The 22,577-nt window shown below is 46.8% G+C and overlaps 1 protein-coding gene across 2 annotated transcripts in view; it reads right to left on the bottom strand.

Moving 5' to 3' along the window:
- ZC3H14 (zinc finger CCCH-type containing 14) overlaps positions 1 to 22,577 on the bottom strand; it is a 319,723-nt gene that overhangs the window by 163,638 nt on the left and 133,508 nt on the right. For both annotated transcript variants that reach the window (XM_078660018.1, XM_078660019.1), the window contains exons 7-8: positions 12,565 to 12,740; positions 3,702 to 3,802 (exon numbers count right to left, since the gene is read on the bottom strand). In XM_078660018.1, the coding sequence (XP_078516144.1) occupies positions 3,702 to 3,802; positions 12,565 to 12,740 (277 nt within the window). The remainder of the gene's footprint in view (positions 1 to 3,701; positions 3,803 to 12,564; positions 12,741 to 22,577) is intronic.

Below are 22,577 nucleotides of genomic sequence, written 5' to 3'. Positions count from 1 at the left end.
CCAACATGGTGGATGTGAACTGCTAGAGCTCCGTCCTTAGACCCCCTAATATCCTGGAAATTCCCCTGCAGAGGTGTTTGCTGTGCCCACTCAGTGAGGTGTAGGTGTGGGGCACAGCGGGGAACCTGTGGAGCCCAGCAGATCCTGGCTCAAAGCTGTGGCGGTGGAGACTGCCGACCGACTGAGGCAGCGCGGGGGAGAGGCGCGAAACGTGCCCCGAGGCCTGCCGCCCCCTGACGAGTCAGAGTGCCGCTGTAGTGAGTCGGGCGCTGCCTTGGGCCTGACGTCCTGTGAGTCCAGCCGAGCGGTGTCCCCCCGGAGGACCTGTGACCCAGCGCTGCTGGGAGACGAGAGGCGGAGAGCAGCCCGGGAGGTTGGCGGGCAGTGGGCTGCGACGGCGGGGCCCAGGCGGAGCCTTTGCCCGAGGCCTGGCGGGCGGCGGCAACGAGTGTGGTGACAGGCTGGAGGGCAGGACAGCACTGGCGGAGGGCCCAGCAGCTCCCGCGGCACATGGTTGCAGAGGCCTGGTGATCCCTCCTGGGGCCCGAGGCCTGTGAAGACCCGCAGATGGCTCGCCTGCGCAGATGGCACGGCTGCCAACTCGCCTGAGGCTCGGGAGCAGCTACTGGGCGCAGCCCCTGCACGGTGAGGAGCGGGACCCGGGGCAGACCTAGAGGAGATTGAAGCCCTGTGGCAGCAGAGTCCTGAGGCCTTGGCGGAGGGCCCGACAACGGGGCGTTGGGGCCTGAAGAGCGCATGGTGTTGGGTAGCGCCAGCACAGGCAGGTAGGAGTGAGGCCTGGGCCTGGGACCTGTGCCTGGCCCGCCCCACATTGGACTGGGCCCCTGAGAGAGTACCTGGGACTGGGGGCTGTCACATCGGAGGTTGTGGGGAGCACCTGACCAGGCGCTGTGGCATTTCGTGGTGTCTCCCCCACGGCCTGGCCACAGACCGGAGGCCTCCTGGCTAGCACGGCGGGGAGATATCGTGCTGCGTCAGATTCGGCACTGTGGGGGCCACTCATCACTGGCGACACCTGTGATCAAGCCGGGTAGGCACCACCCGGGGACACTGTTGTGTGACTCTTTGGTTTGGGTTGCATAATTAAGGCGCACTGGAGCTTGGGAGCCATTTTAGAGCCGGCGCCATTTTCGTTTCAGTGACCCACTCCTAACGCGGGACACACAGAGGCTGCAGGCGCTTGAGACTGTGCTGCTGGGCTGGATCCGCCCCTGTGGCGCTGAGGCCTCTGCTGTTCGGAGTCATTGGGGACAAGCAGGTGCAGTCTTCGGAGGAGGGGGAGTCAGCAAGGGGGCCCCTGGGGCCGGCGAAGGTGACGCGCTCTCCTTGAACTGTACGGTGAAGATGGTCTATCGTCTGGGGCCCCCCCAGATTCGACGTTTATCTTTTCGGCACGAGCATGGCGGTGTTGGCGTTGGGCAAGGATAGGAAGTTTTCCCCCCGCTGCTGCTGGCGCTACGGCCTGGCCAGCGAGGTGACTTCTCCCCTAGACTCTCGGCGAGGGACTGGTGCTGGACACTAACAGGTGTGGATGTCTACTGCGCAGCAACTGGTGATGGGCAGACTCAGGGATAAATCCCAGCAAAAGCATCAGGCGTCTGACGGACTAGACTCCTCACACGGACAACAGAACGATAACATGGGTCCGACCGCGACCCTCGCAGTCAAAATGTGCTGGCAGCGGTGGAGCGAATTGGCACTACGCTGGAGCAAACTAAAGTGTCAATAGAGGCCCGGATCGACAAGGTCACGTCTGACTTCACTCTTCTTTTCTTCACGCTGCCCACCGTAAGCTGTCAGAGTCAGTTACCAAGCAGTGTCAGTCGCTCCAGGAATTGCAACCTGTGGTGCAAAATCATGCTTCAGCGCTCCAAGACATTATAGACAGGGTTCATGTGCTGGAGGATTGCATGGAGGATGCGGAAGGGCGCTCCCGGCGCAACAATGTTCGGGTGGTCGGGCTTCCGGAGGGCGAAGAAGGGAAAGACCTAGAGCGGTATGCGGAGAGCTGGTTACGGGATCTCCTACCTCCGAGGGGTGTTGTCCCCACATTTTGTAGTAGAAAGAGCACACAGGGTGCCGGCGCAGAAGCCCTGACCCGGAGCCCGGCCTCGTCCATTCCTCTTCAAGCTCCTCAACTACCGTGATTGAGACGTGGTGCTTCGCAAAACCAGGAAGCTGGATGATCTGCAAGTGGGGAACAGCCGCGTGATGTTCTTTCCGGACTACAAGGCAGCAGTACAGAAAAGGAGGAGCACGTACATGGCTGTGAAGAGGCAACTGAGGGAACTAGAGCTGCCATATTCTCTGTTGTTCCCCTCTCGCCTCCGCGTGATCTCGAAGGAGGGGGCCCGCTTCTTTGATTATGAGTTTGGCGGTCCATCAGACCGCTGAACCAGTGGTAGAGGTGCAGTGGTGGTTGGGGACTGCCGCACCAGTGGTCTGACCGCCGTTTTACGTGTAGATTGGTCGAACCGTGAGTGGACCGATGCAGCCGCCAGGGATCCGTGATCCCTGGTGCAGCGGTCTTGAGGTGGCAATATGCTTGGCGGTGTCACTGCGGCACAGCAAAGCAAATTTCCTCACTGCGACCCTAACCACAGCGAGGAGGCTGCATTTGTTAGCGTGGCAGTGAGGAAACACAAAGAGGACCCCCTGGTGTCTTAAGGCCGAAGGGATGCATGCAGGGGGGGCACATGATGTGCCCCCTGCGTGCATCATGCACCCCCTTTTCTGCACGGCATGAACTTCGCAGTCCATGCATGCAGGAAAGGCTTTGATGTCTCCATTGCAGTGCCTTTTTGAAAGGCTCTGCCGTTGGAACGCCAAAAGACCGCCCCCCAGACCAGGAGAAAACTCCTAATAGGGCAGCCAGCGGGTGAGTTTGGCGGAGCAGGGTGGTGGCGTGCGAAACTCATAATCAGGCCTTAAGTGTCTTCACACGCGAATTCTCAGAGATTGCCTACAGCAACCTGAGCACAGAACACATTGCGCATTGGCTTGCTCTTGTTTTCTGTTCACAAACTGTATGGGTGCGATCTGAAGAACACAGGATAACCTTGTGTGGATTGTGGCTGCTACTAAAAATAATTTGATTATTGCAGATTACTATTTATCAAGGAAGACTTATCAAATGCTAGGCTTTAGAGTATGTTTAGCTACACCAATGTGGATAGTTAGGTAAAGTCCATATCTTTGAATACGTGGCATTCATATTTCTCAAAAACAGACATTCTGGAGCACAAATAATAGGGGAATTGTGTTGATCTTCCATCAGCTTGAAGTATTTCTTAGTCTTACTCCGCTCTTTTGCTATCTCCAACTGTCATTTCTTTTTCGGCACCCCATGTCTGCCCTTTTCACTGAATGTGTGTTTCCCAGTTTCGCCCATGCTGGAAACTTAACTTTTCTTGAATGTCTCACTCCTGGAGTTCCATTATCCCCAGTTTATGCGAAGTCACCTTGGGCCCGTTTCTACCTCACAAATGTTGATTTGGATAGTTGCTTTACTGCCATCACATTTAATATCTATGTTGCCCCTTCTTGCTTTGTATGCTGACCCACTGTCCAGATTCTGAAAATGGATTGCCAAGACATCACACAGGTGACAGGAGGAAACACAAATCAGAGCTGCAAGAGATATAAAATGAAAGACACTGCAAAGCATAATAACAAATCACCTGTTGTGTAGCTGGTTGTTTTTGTTACTGATTCCTGGGCTTCGGATATGGCCTTCAATATCAAATTCTTATTGGCCTGTTTGTAAGGTGGTAACGTAGGTCTAAAAATGTAAATATGTAAAAGTCTTTAGATTAATAAAAAATATTTCTCAAAGTAAGGTTGATATGATTGTCTTTAAACATACATTTTTGGTATATTTGACCTGTTTTTTCATGCTCTGTGATGGGTCTTACTAAGAGATAGCTTTAAAACATTTACAATTTGGTTGAAGTTTTATCCAAATCACTGTTGGCATGGTCGACAGGCAGAAAATAGGTGTCAGACTACTAAATAGGCTTCAAAAAATAAGTTACTTACCTTTAGTAACCTTCTTTCTGATGGATACAGAGTCTCCTATAAAAATTATTTTATGAAACCCTTCACCAGTAACAAGACTGGATCCAGAATGGTTTCCAGCAATACTGTCTGACGGGGAACAGTGATGCAATCGGGTGCCAGTTTCATGTTCCATCAAAGCGATAAAGAAGTTCCACAGAAGTCACCACAGGTGTTAATGACTTTAGTACCACCGTTGTTTTTCTGGCACCAGCACACATTTGTGAGATGCTGAAGGCAGAGCCAAACAAAAAAAACAAATAAAAAGCAATCAAGCCCTGAAGAGGGCTGACAGGAGGTAGAGCTGCATGGCAAGTACTCTATAAAAAACTACCTTTCTGCCTACATGAAATGAGAGCCCATGCAGAGGCAGCCTTTTGAGTGCTGTCTGCTTGTGTCAGCCCCCTTCAATCCTTCATGGTTTTGCTTTTGGTGTCTTGCATGCTTTCAGGGAGGGGACACTAGGGCAGATGAAAGATGTGGTAGCAGCAGGAGGTTGTTGTTGCTAGGTACCCGTCCAGTCAGTAGGAGTTTAGTGTTTACGCCGATGGCAAAACAGAAGCAAGACCTCTCTTTTTTGCCGTTGTTGCTGAGGGAGGTTTACAAAACACACAACAGAGCAGACCAGGTCTGGGGAAGGTGTGTAGCTATACTAGTGACTGTAAAGCAGTTGGATGCATGTGTGAGCGAATGCTATTGAGTGACATCGGCTAGAACAAATCCCATCAGACCACCCTTTTGGTGGAGTTTACGTCATGTGGGAATTGATGATCATTCAATACCACGCCCGACCATATAGTGTCGGTGCGGGAATGGATGTCAATACTCTAGCCTTTATGTCCTACAAAAATGGTATTAATAAAGTGCAGTGCTCAAGTGATAGTGATAAATAAAATTGACTACTAAGACTCAAAGAGCGTTCAGACAGAAGTCTAGGTGTCAAGAGTTAAAATCACGCCAAGTAGTGAGACTACCATCTGGCGCTGTGCAGGGCGGTCGACATGTTTCAGCCTATTGGGGGAATAGCCCCGGCTTTCTTCAGGACCTCAGATATGGAAAAGCTACTGCAACTCTAGGTGATGTGTAAAATGAGAAATACCATCAAATGTACTTAGGAAAAGTTACATATCTACCAGGAACTTTACGCTCAAATATCCACTGGAGGGAGAGAAGCATGTCTTCTTCCCAGCTTTGTGTGGATGAAGACCTCACCTCACCCGGCAACCGCTCGGGGGTATGAGGCCCCGCTCTGTCCGTCGGTGCCCCTAGTTCTGAAACGAGCGGAAGTAGGAGTTTGGTGTTTACGCCGATGGCAAAACAGAAGCAAGACCTCTCTTTTTTGCCGTTGTTGCTGAGGGAGGCTTGCCAAAGGAGCCCATCATAAGGGCTGAAGATGCTGGTACCAAAGACCAAGTTGCTACACAGGGCACATGTTTTCTATGCAAAGAAAATAGCCATCTTAGCTTGCTGGATGGGCTGCATATGAGCCTGTGCCTGTGTTCAGAGTATAGTCTTCCTTAAGAAACAGGGAAAGGAAGAGTGGTATGTTCGCAGTTGACAAAGACATTTGCAGAGAAACCACCAACATACGCAGCTAAGAAGCTGTGACATAAATAAATATCATATTGAACACAGCCCAGGAAGAAACTTTACAAAGGAGGACAAGTAAGAAGCCTCTTCTTCCCCACCAAGCATGCTTTCCAAAAGTCCGAGTTCTCCGAATTACAGTTATGGCTTCTGGTTTTATGGCATTTATGGTTTTTGACAACACCGCCTTCTTCTATTCATGTTAATTTTGTAGTGAGTAAAAAAAAATACATTGAAAACAGTATATTTCAACAATTATTTCACTGGTAAATGCACATTCTAAAGTAGCTGCCCCCTGGCTTTTAGCGATATCTTTATATGTAATACAAAAATACACTCATGTGAACATTTTGGCGTTGTAGTGCTCACATGCACAGCATTGTGGGGGTTATACATGTAATGTAAGGAATATGTTGCTTAACCTGTAAGCATCTGTTTGTACCATGTAGGGCTGCAGATTCACATGCTTTCCAAATGCCTGCCATCTGGTGTTCGTTCTAGACATGAAGTAGTTTTTCTTCGAAAATGCTTTGAGTCACGGGATATATAGTAACTCCTCCTTTAGACCACAATGCGCACGGGAACAAGCTCAACCCTTATCTCCTGCACAGCGGAGGAAAGCTGACAACGGAGCATATATATATATATATATATATATATATATATATATATATATAATATATACGCTATGTGCGCTGTAGCTAGTGCAAGAAAACATATGCAATCAGTCCCCACTTAAGGGGAGGAAAGAGGGTGCATTTGAACCTACAGCTCTAAGAACACATGCTTACTGGGTAAATAACATTTTTCATTCGTAGCATGGGTGGTTGCAGATACAAATTATTTGTATCGACTACTAAGTAGTTTCTTCCCAGCAGTGGCTGGCGGACAGATGATGCAGATGTTTTTAACAGAGTTCTCAACACTGTTTGGTCAACCATAGCCTGCTCTATGATATTATGTCCACATAGTAATGCTGTGTTAACGGGTGTGGTGTTGGCCATGTTGCTGCCTTACATAATTCAGCTAAGGGGGTGTTACCCAAGAATGCCCCTTTCATATGCATAGAGTGTGCCCCATGAAGTACCAAGGGCACTCTCTCAGCCTTAGCATAACCGGTCTGAATGCACTTTAAAATCCATCTTGCAATACCTGCTTTAGAAATTGCCCGATGCTTGTATAACTTAGCATAAGTAGCAAAGAGCTGGGTAGTGGTAGGGAAATATTTTGTCCGGTCAATGTAACACGCTGCTAGGTGGAGGTGTACAGAAGTACATGCTAGCACTGCCTTCTGAAGATTCAAATGATATCCTTTGTACCTTTACATTAAAGGGATAGAGCTTGTTTGCAAGGCAATAGCAGGCAAATTGCTTCTACTTATTAGAGTAGCACTCATGAGTGGTAAGTCCAAGTGCTTTGTGCAAAATAACCATACACTCTTGTGGGAGTTTTAAGTATCTGAATTCAAATACCTTGGGTGCCAAATTGTTAAATTTAGGTTCCTGGGGTCCAGTTGTCTGATTAGTCCCTGATGTTGAGTGATAAGGTCAGACCTGATGGGGAGCTTCTCATGTGGGCAGATAGATATCTTTTGCAATATTGAGTACCATAGTTTTCTGGCCTAAGTTGGTGCAACGAGATGGAGGGTCATGAATATTAGCCTCATCTTCCTCATCACGTATAGGATGAGTGGGAGAGGTGGAAATGCCTACGCAATATCCCGGACCAGTTCATCCATAATAAATTGTGGTTGGACTGCGGGTGACGATACCTGGAGACTAAGTTAAGGCACTTTGCCTGTTTATGAGTGGTGAACTGTTCAGCTCTCCCACCCGATAAAGTAATGTTGCAGGACTTGAAGGTGGAGTTCCCCCTCCCCCCATGGACTTGTTGATGCAAACTGCTTCACAGGTCCACAAAGTCATTGTCTACCACTGGGAGATATTACGTTAGGAGCTGTAAGTTGTAACAAAATTGCCCAGTGATAAATCTGTTGTGCAATTGTAGATCGCAAGAGGGAGCATATGCTACCCTGTATTTGCACATAATACATTCCCATCATGTTGTCCATCTTCATAAGGACACCTGCACTGGACCGCTGTGTAAAGGGCTTTGAGAACCAGGGAAATAGCTAGGAACTCCCGGTAGCTGATGTGCCTCCTCTGCTGAAGAGGGGTCCATGTACCTTGTACAGTTAAGTTGCCAAGATGTTCGTCCCATCCCCGGAGCGATGTTTTGGTGGTAATGGTCACTTCCCGAAGAGGGTCCAAGAAAGGCCTGCCTGACAACAAGTTGTTTGTATTCCACCACTGCAAAGAGCGTGGACAGCTGGCATTTACCAACTCTTGATCCTACAACTGACCCTCCACTTGTTACCTTTGACTGGCAAGGCATTGTTTTAAGGAGAGCAGTGTAATCTGGAGTATTGGAAAGTTGTTATGCATAATGCCATAATCCCAGGCATTTTCATTACAGTTCTTACTGGTAAGGGGCGAGTAGACTGAAAAAGAGGGAGCAGCTTTTGGAATGCCTGCACTCTCTGCTAAACAGAATTTAGGACTTATCCTAAGGATGGTTTGACCTTATGAGGTTGTAGATGTGATTTCTTTGTGTTAACCTAAACCCTAGATTATGCAGAAGATTGAGTGATGTTTGGGAGTGTGCTAAGCATTGCTTCCGGCTGCCGCACTTGATCAGACAGTTGTTTAGATAAGGGAAGACATGGATGTCCCCCCCGCCCCCTCTAAGGCGGGCTGCCACAACAGAGAGACAACTCATAAAGACCCTGGGGCTGTTGTTACCAACAAAGGGCAGTACTGTGAACTGGTATCGATGACCACTTACCACAAACCAGAAGTACAGTTGATGTACTGGAAGAATCGGGATGTGGAAGCAGGTGTCCTTGAGGTCTAATTTAGTCATAAAATTTCCTTGTTGAAGCAATGGGATTACATCCCGTAAGGTGATCATATATAAGTGCTCCGACAGGATAAATTGGGTGAGCAGCCTGAGGTTCAGCAACAGCTGTAGAATGTAATCCTTTTGGGGGATGAAGAAGTACAAGGAGTATAAGCCCATCCCCGTATGGCAACTTTTTGAAGGAGGGCCTGAACTTTCTCTTCTAAAAGCGTGAGATGCTGCTGACTAAATACTCTTTGCCATGTTGATATGTTGGGTGGGGTGGGGTGGAATCGTGGCAGCAGTCCTTTTGGACAGCTACAAGCACTCATCGGTCTGAGGTGATTTCCACCCACTGTGAGTGGAAATCATTTATCCTCTCCTCGACAGGTGTTATGTTATGGGGAGAAGGCTTGGCCGAGTCAGTGCTAGGGGGCAGAGTCTCCCTTTCCAGAGCCAGCTCTAATGCTGCCCCCACCATTGTCTTCCATATAGCTGCCCCTTGAATAACCCCTGTTTTGGGGGTGCAAGAAAGGTCTGCTGTTGCCGATGGCATGTTTGGGGCTGGGTGCTGTGGCTGATTTTCTGCCCCCTCATGGGTGTAGTCTGTGAAAAGAGCCTGTTGAGGTGCTTCTTTGAAGGGACCCAATAAATGTAGCAATATCAGTATTTTGCTTTATTTTTTCCAACATTTCATCGAACAGTGGACAAAACAGATGCCCGCCATTGAATGGAATGCTGAGGAGGTGTTGTAGCACCTTCAGCTTAAGGCCGTATTCTAGGCACCAGGCATGCCTATGGAGCAAGACTCTGATACTGATATTACATGAAGCAGTGTCTGCACATCTAGGGTGCAATGTATGTTTGTATTGGAGATCACTTCCCCTCTGCAAAAAGCTCCTCACACTTCTTCTTGTAGTCGCCGAAAAGATGCTGCATTAGTGCCTCAACCTTTTTCTAATTGAATCTATCTGTAATGTAGAGTGATGCTACAGAGCTTTTTATGCACCACTGCATTGCAGCACCAGCTATGATACGCTTTTCCTCAGCATCTATTTGCTTTCTCTCTTTTTCCGGAGTAGGGCTTCTCCTGGGCACTGTGCCGATGCCCTCTTTCTGGCAGTGTGTCCTGTGATGTAAAGGGGGTCCACAGGAGAGTTCTTGAATTGGTTTTTTTTTGTTTTTTTTTTAATACAGGGTGTAAATACTCTGGCTCGGACAAGGTCCTTTAAATTGTATGGGGCTGCCATTAGCATACCCTTTAACATAGGTAAGAACTTAACTTTACGTTCAGTCTTAGAGAGGATCTTGACTAAGCAATTCTCAATGACGTGAAATGCAACATTGTGCTGTAGAGCAGCTAGCTGTATTGCAGCATGGTATGTTGTCTGGTTGCGATGGTTTGGCTGAGCATGGCTCTTTTGCCATGAGCCTAAGGGGGGTCGACACTGGAGTCTTCCCATAGATCAACAACCCTCCTACCATATTGCCCATCTATATGCCTATGGACTGATCGTATTGTCCCTTCCTTGCATGGGCTGTATGGTTTTGAGAAGGAGTAATCCGACTCCTCTGGCCAATCTGGTGGAGGGGGTGCAGGAGGTAATGGTGAAACTAGCCTAGGTGGTAGTAGTGTGTGTAGACAAAGTGAAAAAGGTGGTGAAGGCAGATGTCAAGCAAACAGAGCCTGCCTTGGTGTGTTAGGCAGGGGTGGAGGTATTGTTATTTTGTCCTTGCGTTTCTTAGGCTCTGGGTGCCAAGAAACATCCTTCTCAAGTTCCTCTTCAAAAGTAGGTCTTCTTTTTCTTGAAATGGGAGAAAGTGAGAAAACCAGCTCTGGCTGTAGAGGCTTTGCCAAAATTCTTGCCAGCGTTGAGGTGAATACTAAGGCTTTTTTGCCAGCGTTGGCCTCTTGCACCAGTCTGTCAAGTGTGGGGGTCCTCCAAAGCTTCTGAACTGGGTGCAGAGTGAGTTTTCGACCTTTACTTCTGCTTAGACCTTAGCTGTGATGCTTTCAGCTCCAAAGATAAAGGCTTGGGGCCCTTGGACCACAAAGGCATCAAAGCAGCGCATGGCTGTTGTCTCAAGTCTAAAATCTTCACTGCGCTTAAAAAGGACTTAAGGGTGCCAGTGGAACGGCAGCAGTTTTTTGGGCTGGTTTTCCAGGCTTGATATTGGACTCCCTCAGGAGCAGTGCTTTTCTCCACCATAGGACTGTTTCTGATGGTGTGTCCTTGCCCCGTGTCCGTGATCAGTACTCGAAGACATCTGCGTCTTCTTTATATACATTCTCACCAGGGTAGATGCAAAAGGGTGATCTTGTTCCTGGTCACAAACATCCAACCACACATTCTCGGGGCTGTGTGTGCTCTCTACGAGTGGTGCCCGGGATGGGCCTGCAAACTCTTCCTCAAATTCAAGGGGACCCTGCTCCCTGAAGAAGTATGGAGAGACCGAGAGTAAAATCGATTGCATATTAGAATGCCACCAGCATCTCTCGCTCTCTCCTGTACTTCAGTGTCTTTTTGTACATGAAGGTCAAGAAAAAGTTGCAGTTGGACTCCTGGTGCTCAGGAGGGAGACACAGGCTGCACTCCTCGTGCTGATTGAACCAGGAGTGTTTTGCATTACAATGAGGGCAGAACCGAAAGGGAGTCCTCTTCCTCTGTCAACATTTTTGGAGGAGGCGTTGAGACTATATTGAGTGATGTGAAAGGAGTAGACTGTGTGAATCCAAGCAAAGGCAACTGTAGTTTTCCTCCCGAACCAACGAACCAAAGCAAGGTCCAAAGTCGCTGAAAGCAAGAGTGACCTTTTTAGAGCCATATGTTAAAAAGCCCAAACCCATTGGCACAAAAAAGAAATCAGGTTAAGTGTGTAGTAGGTGCAAAATCGCATTATGAACTAAGAAAGGAGTCACTCTACATCGCTGACTCAAAGAAAAACAACTTGTAATGTTCGGGCCCATTACTAAATGGCAGGAGTACGAAAACCATGTGTACCAACAGCACACAGGCTAGGAACATACTACAATACACTACATTATGATCAATGTGCAGCTTTGTTAGGAAAATATGCCCTTTTTTAATGTTAACGCTATATATCAAAAACATGTACAGCCGTTGGTCTGACCGTCCTGATTAGCAGCACTGAGTGTCTCTAAAAGAACAACTCTGTTGATAATGATGAAAACGACAAAAATATATAAAGTAATCTGAGATTGTTTGTCAAGTAAGTAAGACTTGAGAACAAGTAAGACTTCAGAACAAATACACAGATATTAAATGAAATTACAAGAGACGGGCCTTTGTGTGAACAACGTGTGAGATCAACTGGTGGGACACAATTTTTATACAATACTTTGTAAAACCGCATAGACATGCTTACTTTACAAACATGCAATTATCTAATTATTTCGGTTTATTGTATTGTTTCCCGCTCATACTATTCCAATTTTCCGTGGTTTTCCTAAAGTTAGAATCCTTTACTATTCTGGAATTTTGCTGTGTGAATAACCCACACCTGACCTAGTCCCCAGTCCTCCTGGTTTCCAAAGCTGGCAGGCTCCCATTGCAAGTTTTCACTTCGAATTTCCCTGCCTTTTATATACATCATTGGTGTCAGCCCTCCTTAATGATACAGTCCTTCTGGCAAAACAACATGCAACTCTCAGTTCATCCCATCTTCTCCTGGTCTTTGCTCCGAAAGCTCCTTTATACTTTCAGCTCTCAGGTACCACTCTCCGACATGCCCTTTTCCCGATGCTTGGATTTCTCTTTTGTTCTCTAAATGTAAAATATTTCTTGTTCATCGGTCTCTTCTTAGTGTGTCTGCTTACTTGGCAATCTTCACATCCATGCAGTATTGTAAGGTAAATTGCAACATTTTGTGTTAAAAATGACTTCAACAACTCAACATTGTAGATTAAGCAGATAAGCAACATACATACAAGTAAACACATTTGTAACAATACTATGTAGGATTCTCTTATGATTGACATACCTCCTTTCAGGCTTAGCGGGGACAGATACGCTGCTGGGAAGGCTTGCTGGCCGTGACCCCCGGTCATCATCTTCCTCTTCATCATCCTCATCCTCTTCTTGACCATCACTGTCAAATGTCTTCACTTTTACCACAGAACTGATAGACTGCAGTTTTCTCTTCCTGGAGTTGCCTTCCTGCCGGCAGTAATGCACCAATGTGACTGACAAATAAATTACTGTGCATGATCAGAGCACAAATTCTATTGCACTACTTAGATATTTGTGGTCTTTGTCTCCCCTACATTATTTTAAACTTAATTCTTTATGATGGCTGACTATGTTCTGCAGTGGTACAGGTTATCTGGGGGTGGGACACCCTATGCAGAACATCCCCTGGCCATATTATTGGTAATAAAGGCTTAAAACATTTGTTGATGACCTGCAGAGTAAATGTAGGTTAGAAAGGTCTATAGAAACCTACAGCTGAGACATGCACTTCTGTCATATTTGCCCATGACAGCTGACCTGATGTAATGCAATCTGATTATGACCCAGCTCCCTCAGTGGGATCAAGCGTCAGCCATATAAAACTCACTGGTCAACAACACTCAGATTTCCTTTCCTTTTCTGTAGGCGAAATTGGAGTGCAACCTTAGGCAACCTAATCATTTTCAATGGGCAATGAGTTTGATGGGCTCCCAGGTACCTGCGATTTCAGCGCAATTTCTCCTGATCCAATTTACGTACCTGTATTGTATCTACTTGACGCTACATAGGCTCTGCCGAAAGAACAGGACTGTTAATCCAAACTGCCTCTGTTGCAATACAGCAGAGGGTGACTTTCCACACAGTGCCATCTAAGGGATTTTCAGGCCCCGGTCAAGATATATTTGCAGGGCCCATCTAAGGAACAAATTTGAAATTTCTTACGCAATTCTTTTTTAATCAAGCCTACATGATGCCAATCAATGCTAAATTACAAGTTCTTCAAAAAGTTGAAATATATTTTGCCAGTCACAACAAAAATCCTTAAGATAATGGTGAGTAGAGAGACAGAGTTGGAGGGCAAGGTAGGTATTGAGGGAGAGAGGTTTAGGTAGAGAAATCAAATTGACAGTGACCAAATATAGAGAGAGTTTGCTGTGACAGGGGACTCTTTGGAAGGTGGAGATCCTGGGGAATGGCACACTTTGTCCTTGCTTTAAAACGCCTCTTTCTACAAAACATTTGGAGCTGTGTAGCGCTCCCTCCCTTTTGAAGTTCTCTACATGTGGATCTGGGAGTGGCACTGGGCAGCCTACAGGATTTTCCTCCCAAAATTGCTTTACCCAACATAGTCTATGATGAGGGTCTTACATACCTATAGAGGTCCAGTAGCAGATGGGTCTAGTGATCGGTAAAAAACACACAGCTCGCCAATGGAGGAGACCTGTACCCCCTTCAAGATCAGTGTGGGGGACATATATGGACATTTGCTTTATACAGGAAAGGCCTTTTTATAAGGCTCAGTGGTGCCCCCAGGAGCATGCTACGCTCTGGTGCAGGTGCTTGGATACGATCTTGAGATGGCACTTAAAGGTGTTAGGCATTTGGTTGGCAGTGTGCATACTTCCATTAGACACTTGTTCACCAGCAGGAAATAAGACATCTGGGAAAATTAACAATGTGGATAACATGCCAGTAAGGCAGGGGTGAACTTTAGAAAGTGCACAAGATACATTAGTGAGCACCTAAGCAAGGTAAGATAATGCACGTTATTTTGCATTTGAGCAAGATGGGATCCGGGAAAATGATTTGTTTGTGTGTATTTTAAGTAGATATCAAATAGGGATTTATTTTGCCTAACTAATGTATTATCAACCTAAAATAAAGAATTGTATAACCCATACACTGGTCTGCACTGATCAATACTAGAAGTGTTTGTTTTATAGTAAGTTTAAAACAAAGGTTTGCACATAGATGAACCTATACAAAATCATTATTTAAATACATATGTTTTAAATCAGTAAGAAAGATAACAAAGCTGCAAACAGGTTGATGTTCTGGATTCCTTAAAAATACTGTAAATATTTCCTATTCAAAAAAAGAAAATTGTTGATCTGCACACATGGAGAAAAACAATTTGAAGTGATAGATTATTCCAATAATGCAACCACTAAAAAGCAATTTAATCACCAACAACTTCCCTGTGAAGTATCTTGACTGCTCATCATGACAAAAAAATTGGATGGCACGGACCTACTATACAGAATAATCGTCATCAGTTTCACCTGTACCCAGTCTAGATTCACAACCTTTGAAATACTCCCTACCATTGAGGAGGATGTCAAATCCGTAGCATCAAGGAATTAATATTCAAAACGTTTGAATCTGGGAAGGATACCATAGCAGAAAATAGAAGTCACTTACAGCCTCAGAACACAGTAGGTCTTCAGTGTGCATATTCTTCTTAGATCTAGAAGATGACAATATTCTCTGCAGTAGGGAATTTGTGGGGCTTTCAGAAATGTAAGGGAATATTGTCTAAACTCTGAATCGAGAGCAAGTCATAGGCTTGCGAGTACAGTACCCTATTATTCTCTTGACAGATATTTAGATCAAGCCATCTACCTTATTTCGCCTACCCATAAAGTAGAGTCTAAAATATGCAGTCAATGTTGATCCTATTAAAAACTCACATTAACATGCTTCTTCCAAGTTTGCATGCGTTTCCTTTAAGCGTCCTTACTAGAGAACCCTGACACAAATGTAAAACACTACTTACCACGTAAGCATCTGTTTGTAGCATGTGGTGCTGCAGATTCATATGCTGTGCATACCCCTTTATACCATAGTGTTGGGCCTGGAAGTATACAAGTTGTTTTTCTTGGAAGAAGTCTTTCGAGTCACCAGATATGGTTACTCCACCTATAGCTGGTAATGCACATGGGAATCGGCTCCATTGTTAGGTTGTGTGAACACCTATGCAAGATATTATACTGGAGGTTCTTTTGCATTAGAACAAGATGGGATCCTGGAAAATGTTTTGTGTGATGCATGGGCATCGGCTGCATTGTTAGATTGTTTTCCCGCATGGTGGTTGGGGATGTATAGGGAGCATAGTGTGCAGAAGAAGAAGACCATACAAAGTAAGATTAAAGTTGAAAGAAAACCTTTCTGCAACAATAAAAGGGCTTCCAGGGAGGATGGTGGGCACATGCGAGTCTAATGCACTACATGACAGCAACACAAGTTTACAGGGTAAGTAACATTTTCTGTTTGTGGCACGTGTAGATGTAGATACAAATGCTGTGCAGAGACTGTAAAGCAGTCCTCCCTAAAGCGGTGGCTAGCCAGAGGATGTTGCAAAAGATTTTAAAAGTGTAAGGACAGCCTAGCCAACACTAGATTACCCCAGTATTGGAACTTTCATAGATTCCCATGCTTTGTATCATTCCCCGTCGTCGGAATGGGAGCCTCGGTAAATAAAAAATATCAGTACCATAGGTACAAAAGAGAAAATTAGGCATAGGCCTCATCTCATTTTGTAGCATATCCACCTCTTTGTGTAAAAGAGCCCAAACTTTCACAAGAACCAATCAGAATAGCCTCACCCCATAGAACCTTCCTGAGAGAGCCTCAGAGCCTCAGATTTTCTACCGCACGTTGTGCAAGGGAGTCTCCACTGAGCTCTGCTCAGTTTTCTTTCAATTCAACTTTATTCTTCAAACTTTTTTCTTCAAACTCTACAATGGCTGACAAAGAAAAGAAGGCTTTATTCAGGGCTTGTGCTACCTGTGCAAAAAAGAGGCTTTTTGTGGAAGACAAGCATGAAGACTGCATTTATTGCTTGTATCCTGACCACAAGGCCACAGATTGCAAAATCTGTAGGACCTTTTCAACGAAGACTTTGAGAGACAGGGAGGGCCGATTGCTGACCTGGCTAGAGAAGATGAAGGCACGGAAGGAAGTACTGTCTTCAGATGAGGAGGATTCTGCATCGATGGCTTCTTCCAGAAGATCTAAAAAGAGGGGTAGGTCTCCTCCCTCTACTTCATCTGAGCCCCCTGTCAAAGCCCACCATAAGATGTCTGATAGGTTAGGGTTAGTCCCATGAAATCTGCTCACCGAGGTGAAAAGGAGAGGCTGGGACAGGCTGCTGAGAAGGACACAGCAAAGAAGGTGAGAAAGGAGGTTTATGTTCCTTCACAATCTTCCCAGAAAGAGAAGGAGGGGAAGAAAGTCTCTACGGTCACTCCAGAGACCAAGCAGGACAAGAAACAGCGTCCGTCGACGAAGAGATCTGCAGGTACGTCGTCGACTGTTTCTCATAAGGATTTGAGTATGCCGATAGCTCCGTCGACGGGATCATCGACAGCGGCTGTGATGACGATGACACCTTTCTTGGCTGCGTCGACGTTTAAAACGCCTTCCTGTTCGTCAACGATAGCTACCTTCTCGACCTTGACGATCATGTCAACGAAGATACTGTCGACGGCCGCTTCGACGACGAGAACGACGTCGTCGACGATGGCTGTGATGTTGCTGACGACGAGCTCGTTGACGGTGCCGTCGACGATAAATCCACCGTCGACGATGAAAACTCAGTCGACGAAGACCTTTCCAGCGTCGACGGGTCCGTCGACGAATCCTTCGACGAATCCTTCGACGGCATTGGCTTCCTCGTTTCTTTCGACGACGACTCCGTCGACGATTCAAAAAATTCTGATTTCCACAAGGAAGCGGCAGATTACACCGGAGAGGACTTCTCCAAGGCGAATTACATCTCTGCCACCTAGTATGCTGCTGGATGACGAATCTGAGGAAGAGGGTGACGACATCCAGTATGGAGATGACTATAGTCCCTCGGATTTGAATGTGAAATGTCAAGAGACAGATACTGAGGAGTACTATGAACACCAGTATGTTCAGCAGGAACAACCTCCTCGAGGCTTGGGTCAGGAGATGGTGGCCATGCCAGCCTCCCTGGTTTCGGATTTGCAATTAATGTTGCAAGACTATAGAAATAGATTTCCGAATCCACCAGCGGTTCAATCGGAACGCCCTTCTTCTCCAACTGTAACCCCGACATCTGCAATCATCGTGACAACGGTGGTCCCACAGGCTGTGGAACCTGACACCAGTGAGGAATCTCGAGAGGTGGTGCATGATGTGTCTTCAGATGAGGACGTTCAGGGGGATCCTATAAATGACCCTGACTTGGATTATGATGATGGTAACCATCCGGATACTGATGCCACAGGACAGGACGATGCTACTTCTCCTCCGGCTGACATTGGGGGTTTCCATAACCTCATGGAGAGGGCATCTAAAAGATTTGGTCTGCCAATCACAACAGTGCAGTCAGACTGTTTCCTTTATGACTTTAAAGAACCATACAAAAAGTCAGTCAGATCGATTCCTATAATAGAACATGTATGGACGGAAGGAATCAAGGTTATGCAGAACCCGGCCACTGTCATTCCTGTTCTTCCCCGGCTGGAGAAGAAATATAAGGCCCCTGACGGCAGTCCAGCGTGCCTCCTTGGACAACCTAAACCGGATTCTGTAATATCGCAAGCGGCACAGAGTAAATCCAAGAATCCTTCCACGCCTCTTACTACACCTCCGGACAAGGAAGGAAGGCACTTAGACAATGTGGGCAAGAGATTATCCTCTATGGCCAGTCTCCTCGTTCGAACGGCGAATGCTCTGGCCATCTTGGGCAGGTACGATCGCCAGATGTGGTGTGACTTAGCCCCGTTTATGGAACTGCTGCCAGAATCATCAAGATAGGAGGCCAAAAAGGTGCTCATGGAGGGAGAACGATCGTCGTCAGAGGTCATAGATTGTGCTATGGACATAGATTCCACGGCTTTTCGTGCTCTGGCTGGTTCAGCTGTCTTACGACGACAAGGCTGGTTGCGGGCGACCTGGTTTTGCCAAGAAGTCCAAAACAAATTCCTGGACCTTCCATTTGATGGAGAAATGCTTTTTGGGAAGCATGTCGATGAGGCCCTTCAAAGTATTAAAAAGGACACAGACACAGCAAAGTCCTTGGGGTCTCTAAATTACCGTAAGGTCCCATTTAGAGGAGCAAGAGGAAGGGGGTTCTCCTCTTATAGGGGTGGCAACCAACAGAGATATTCTTCGCAATCCTCACAATCATACAAACCGCACTATTCTAACCAACGCCAGGGCCAGTCGGCTTCTTTCTCTCGTCAATCTCAGAGAGGACGTCAGAATCGTCAAGGACGCGACAATTCCAAGAGGCAATAGCGGCCTCTTGGCTCTTACTACTGTTCCTTCCTCCCCGAGGACATCAATGGGGGGCAGGATATCTTTTTGTCTAGAGAGCTGGAAAAGTATAACATCAGACCAGTGGGTGCTGAATATTGTTCAGAGTGGCCATACGTTGGAATTTCAAGATCTTCCTCCAACAAGAGCTCCAGGCGCCAGTCGATCTCAACATCTGGGACTGCTACGTCTCGAAGCCCACCAACTTTTCATCAAGGGGGCAATAGAGCCGGTGCCTCTCTCACAGAGGGGAAAAGGTTTTTATTCCAGGTTCTTCCTGGTTCGCAAGACTACAGAGACTTGGCGCCCCATATTAGATCTACGGGAGCTCAACACCTACCTCATCAAACCGTCCTTCAGGATGGTCACTCTCCAGGATATTCTTCGTCTTTTGAACCCAGGGGATTTCATGGCGACCCTGGATTTAGAGGATGCGTACTTCCACGTACCGATCCACCCAGCTCACAGGCATTATTTGCGCTTCACAGTAGGCAAGAGCCATTTCCAATTCAAAGTGCTTCCGTTTGGTCTTCGATCTGCACCAAGAATCTTTACAAAGGTGTTGGCCCCGGTGGCAGCTTTCCTCAGGAAACAGTCTCTGGAAGTTTTCCCTTATCTGGACGACTGGCTAGTCAAAGCTCCTTCTTTCCAGGAAACTTCCAAGGCCATTGCAACTTGCATCCAATTGTTCGATCTCCTGGGCCTTCAACTGAACAGGAGCAAGTCAGTTCTGCAACCATCCAGGTCAACAAGGTTCCTAGGGGCCATTTTGGACTCAGAACAGTGCAAAGCTTATCCTTCAGACGAGCGTCAGAACAAGTTAATGCTCTCGGCTCGCCAAGTGCTAAAGAGGAGATCCCTGTCAGTACGCACGGCTCTACAAGTCTCTGCTCGGATCGATTTCATCTTGTATACCATTGATTTCGCATTGCACGCTGCGTATGCGTCCTCTGCAAGAGCAACTCGACAAGAAATGGCGCCAAGCAGAAGGCTCGTTCAACGACAAGATTTTGATAACACCAGAAATGAAGGAGGCATGCGAATGGTGGATAGTGAGGAGCAACATCGCAGAGGGTCTGTTTTTCAGGCTTCCTCCATCTCCTATGGTCCTAACCACGGATGCCTCGTTAGAAGGCTGGAGAGCAGTGCTCCAGGAGCTGCAAGTCAGTGGGCACTGGGATCCACAACAACGCCGGTCCCACATCAACCTGCTGGAGCTGACTGCCATCCGACTAGCTTTGCAAGCTTTTCTCCCGAGGATTCAAAATCACCTTGTGCTGGTCCGGACGGACAATACGACGGCCATGCACTATATCAACAAGCAGGGGGGGACACGGTCCCTAACTCTTTCACACAAAGCTCAACGAATTTGGGATTGGGCAATTTTTTACAAGGTCACTCTGAGAGCAGAACACCTGGCAGGTTCGCTCAACGTCACAGCGGATGCATTAAGCCGTCAAAAAGCAGCCAATCACGAATGGGAGTTAGATCAGTCCATTCTGGAGGAGGTGTTCTCGGTCTGGGGGACCCCGTCCATAGACCTCTTTGCGTCTCCGGAGAACACCAAATGCCGGTTCTTCGCAAGCTAGGATCACCATCCGGGATCCTTGGGGAATGCACTTTCGATTGCCTGGTACGGCGCATTCTTTTACGCTTTTCCGCCAATACCCCTAATACCGAGGTTACTCAGAAAGATCAAAGCGGAACCGTGCAAGATGATTCTGATTGCACCGGCGTGGCCCCGCCAGTTCTGGTACACGGAACTCCTCCTGCTCTCCCGGGATCATCCCATTCGCCTGCGACTAGTTCCGTCCCTGTTATCGAAGTCTCAGGGTCAGGTTCTGCATCCGGATCCGACTTCACTTCACTTGACAGCGTGGCTCCTGAATACAGGGAATTCCAACATCTAAATCTCCCCAAGGAGTGTAGGGAGGTTTTGTCTCAGGCTCGAGCACCAAGCACTAACAAGACGTATAAAGCAAAATGGAAGAGATTCTGCCTATGGTGTCAAAGACAACGTCTCCACCCTTAAAGTCAGCTCCACACCAAATTTTACCATATATCCTATCTCTAGCTCGATCTGGATAGGCTCATTCTTCGGTGAAAGTTCATCTAGCAGCCATCTCGAGATTCCGGCAGTCATCTTCAGGTCCTTCTCTTTGGTCTGCTAGAATTGTCAAGCAGTTCTTAAAGGGCCTGTTTAGGATGTATCCTCCAGTCCGCCCTCCGCCGCCAATTTGGCAACTTAATATGGTGTTGGCTCAACTAATGAAGGATCCGTTCGAACCCATTCACAGAGCGGACCTTAAATTCCTTTCTTGGAAACTAGCCCTCCTTTTGGCGCAGACATCTGCTAGGAGAGTTAGTGAACTTCAGGCGCTGTCAATAGTGGAACCTTTCCTTCAATTCAAGAAAGATGTCCTCATCCTTCAGACAAATCCAAAGTTCATTCCTAAGGTGCCCTCTGAATTCCATCTAAATGAACCTTTGATTTTGAAATTATTCTTCCCACGGCCTACTACTCCGGCAGAGAGATCATTGCATTCTTTGGACGTTCAGAGGTGTTTGAAATTTTATTTAGAGCGCACGAAGTCCTTTAGAAAATCCTCACAACTGTTCGTGTCTTACAGTGCACCGCGGAAGGGCTTTCCTATAACCAAAGCCAGTATTTCCTGCTGGATCTCCAACGCTATTCAGTTCTGCCATCAAGGAGCAGGCAAGCCCCTTGAAAGAAAAGCCCGTGCACATTCCACAAGATCAGTGGCATCTTCGGTGGCTATTTTTTCCGAAGTCCCTATCAGAGACATCTGCAGGGCAGCGACGTGGATCAGTACACATACCTTCACGAAGCATTACTGCCTGGAGTCTACAGGGCAGGACGACGATGCTGTTGGACAAGCAGTCCTCAGGAATCTTTTTCAGTGAGAGGTGAGCTTTCCCTACAATCCCGCCTTCCTATGTAGCACATTTTGTGTTGGTGATGCTTCTTCTTATGATAACATTTTTTCATTGTTACCGTGAGCATTGCCATTGTGTCATGCAATAATGTTTATGTAACAAAATGTGCTTTGGTGACTTACTGATAGCTATTCTGATACAAAGCATGGGAATCTATGAAAGTTCCAATACTGGGGTAAGAAAACAAGTTACTTACCTGTAACTTTGGTTCCCCAGTATTGATAACTTTCATAGATTCCCATGCCCCCACCCGCCTCCCCTGGGAAAGCTCGGCCTTGTTACTGAGATAGTGGCTGTTTGCACAACGGCTACGAAAATCTGAGGCTCTGAGGCTCTCTCAGGAAGGTTCTATTGGGTGAGGCTATTCTGATTGGTTCTTGCGAAAGTTTGGGCTCTTTTACACAAAGAGGTGGCTATGCTACAAAATGAGATGAGGCCTAAGCCTAATTTTCTCTTTCGTACCTATGGTACTGATATTTTTTATTTACCGAGGCTCCCATTCCGACGACGGGGAATGATACAAAGTATGGGAATCTATGAAAGTTACAAATACTGGGGAACCAAAGTTACAGGTAAGTAACTTGTTTTCTTGTTTGCAAGCTAAGATATCCACACTATAAGGTTTGGTAAAAGTGTTTGGAGTAGACCATGTAGCCGCTTTGCATATGTCAGCTATAGGAATATTACCCTAGAAAGCAACAGAGACACCTTTCTTGCAGGTTGAGTGATGTTCGGGCGGTTTAGGCAAAGCCCTTTTAGCTTTGACATAACCGGTCTGAATGCATTTGACCAACCAAC

Source organism: Lissotriton helveticus, chromosome 9 (genome assembly GCF_964261635.1).
Source record: "Lissotriton helveticus chromosome 9, aLisHel1.1, whole genome shotgun sequence".
Taxonomy (NCBI): Eukaryota; Metazoa; Chordata; class Amphibia; order Caudata; family Salamandridae; genus Lissotriton; species Lissotriton helveticus.
The sequence above is the reverse complement of the archived record's forward strand: the minus strand, read 5'-3'. Positions and strand labels throughout refer to the sequence as shown.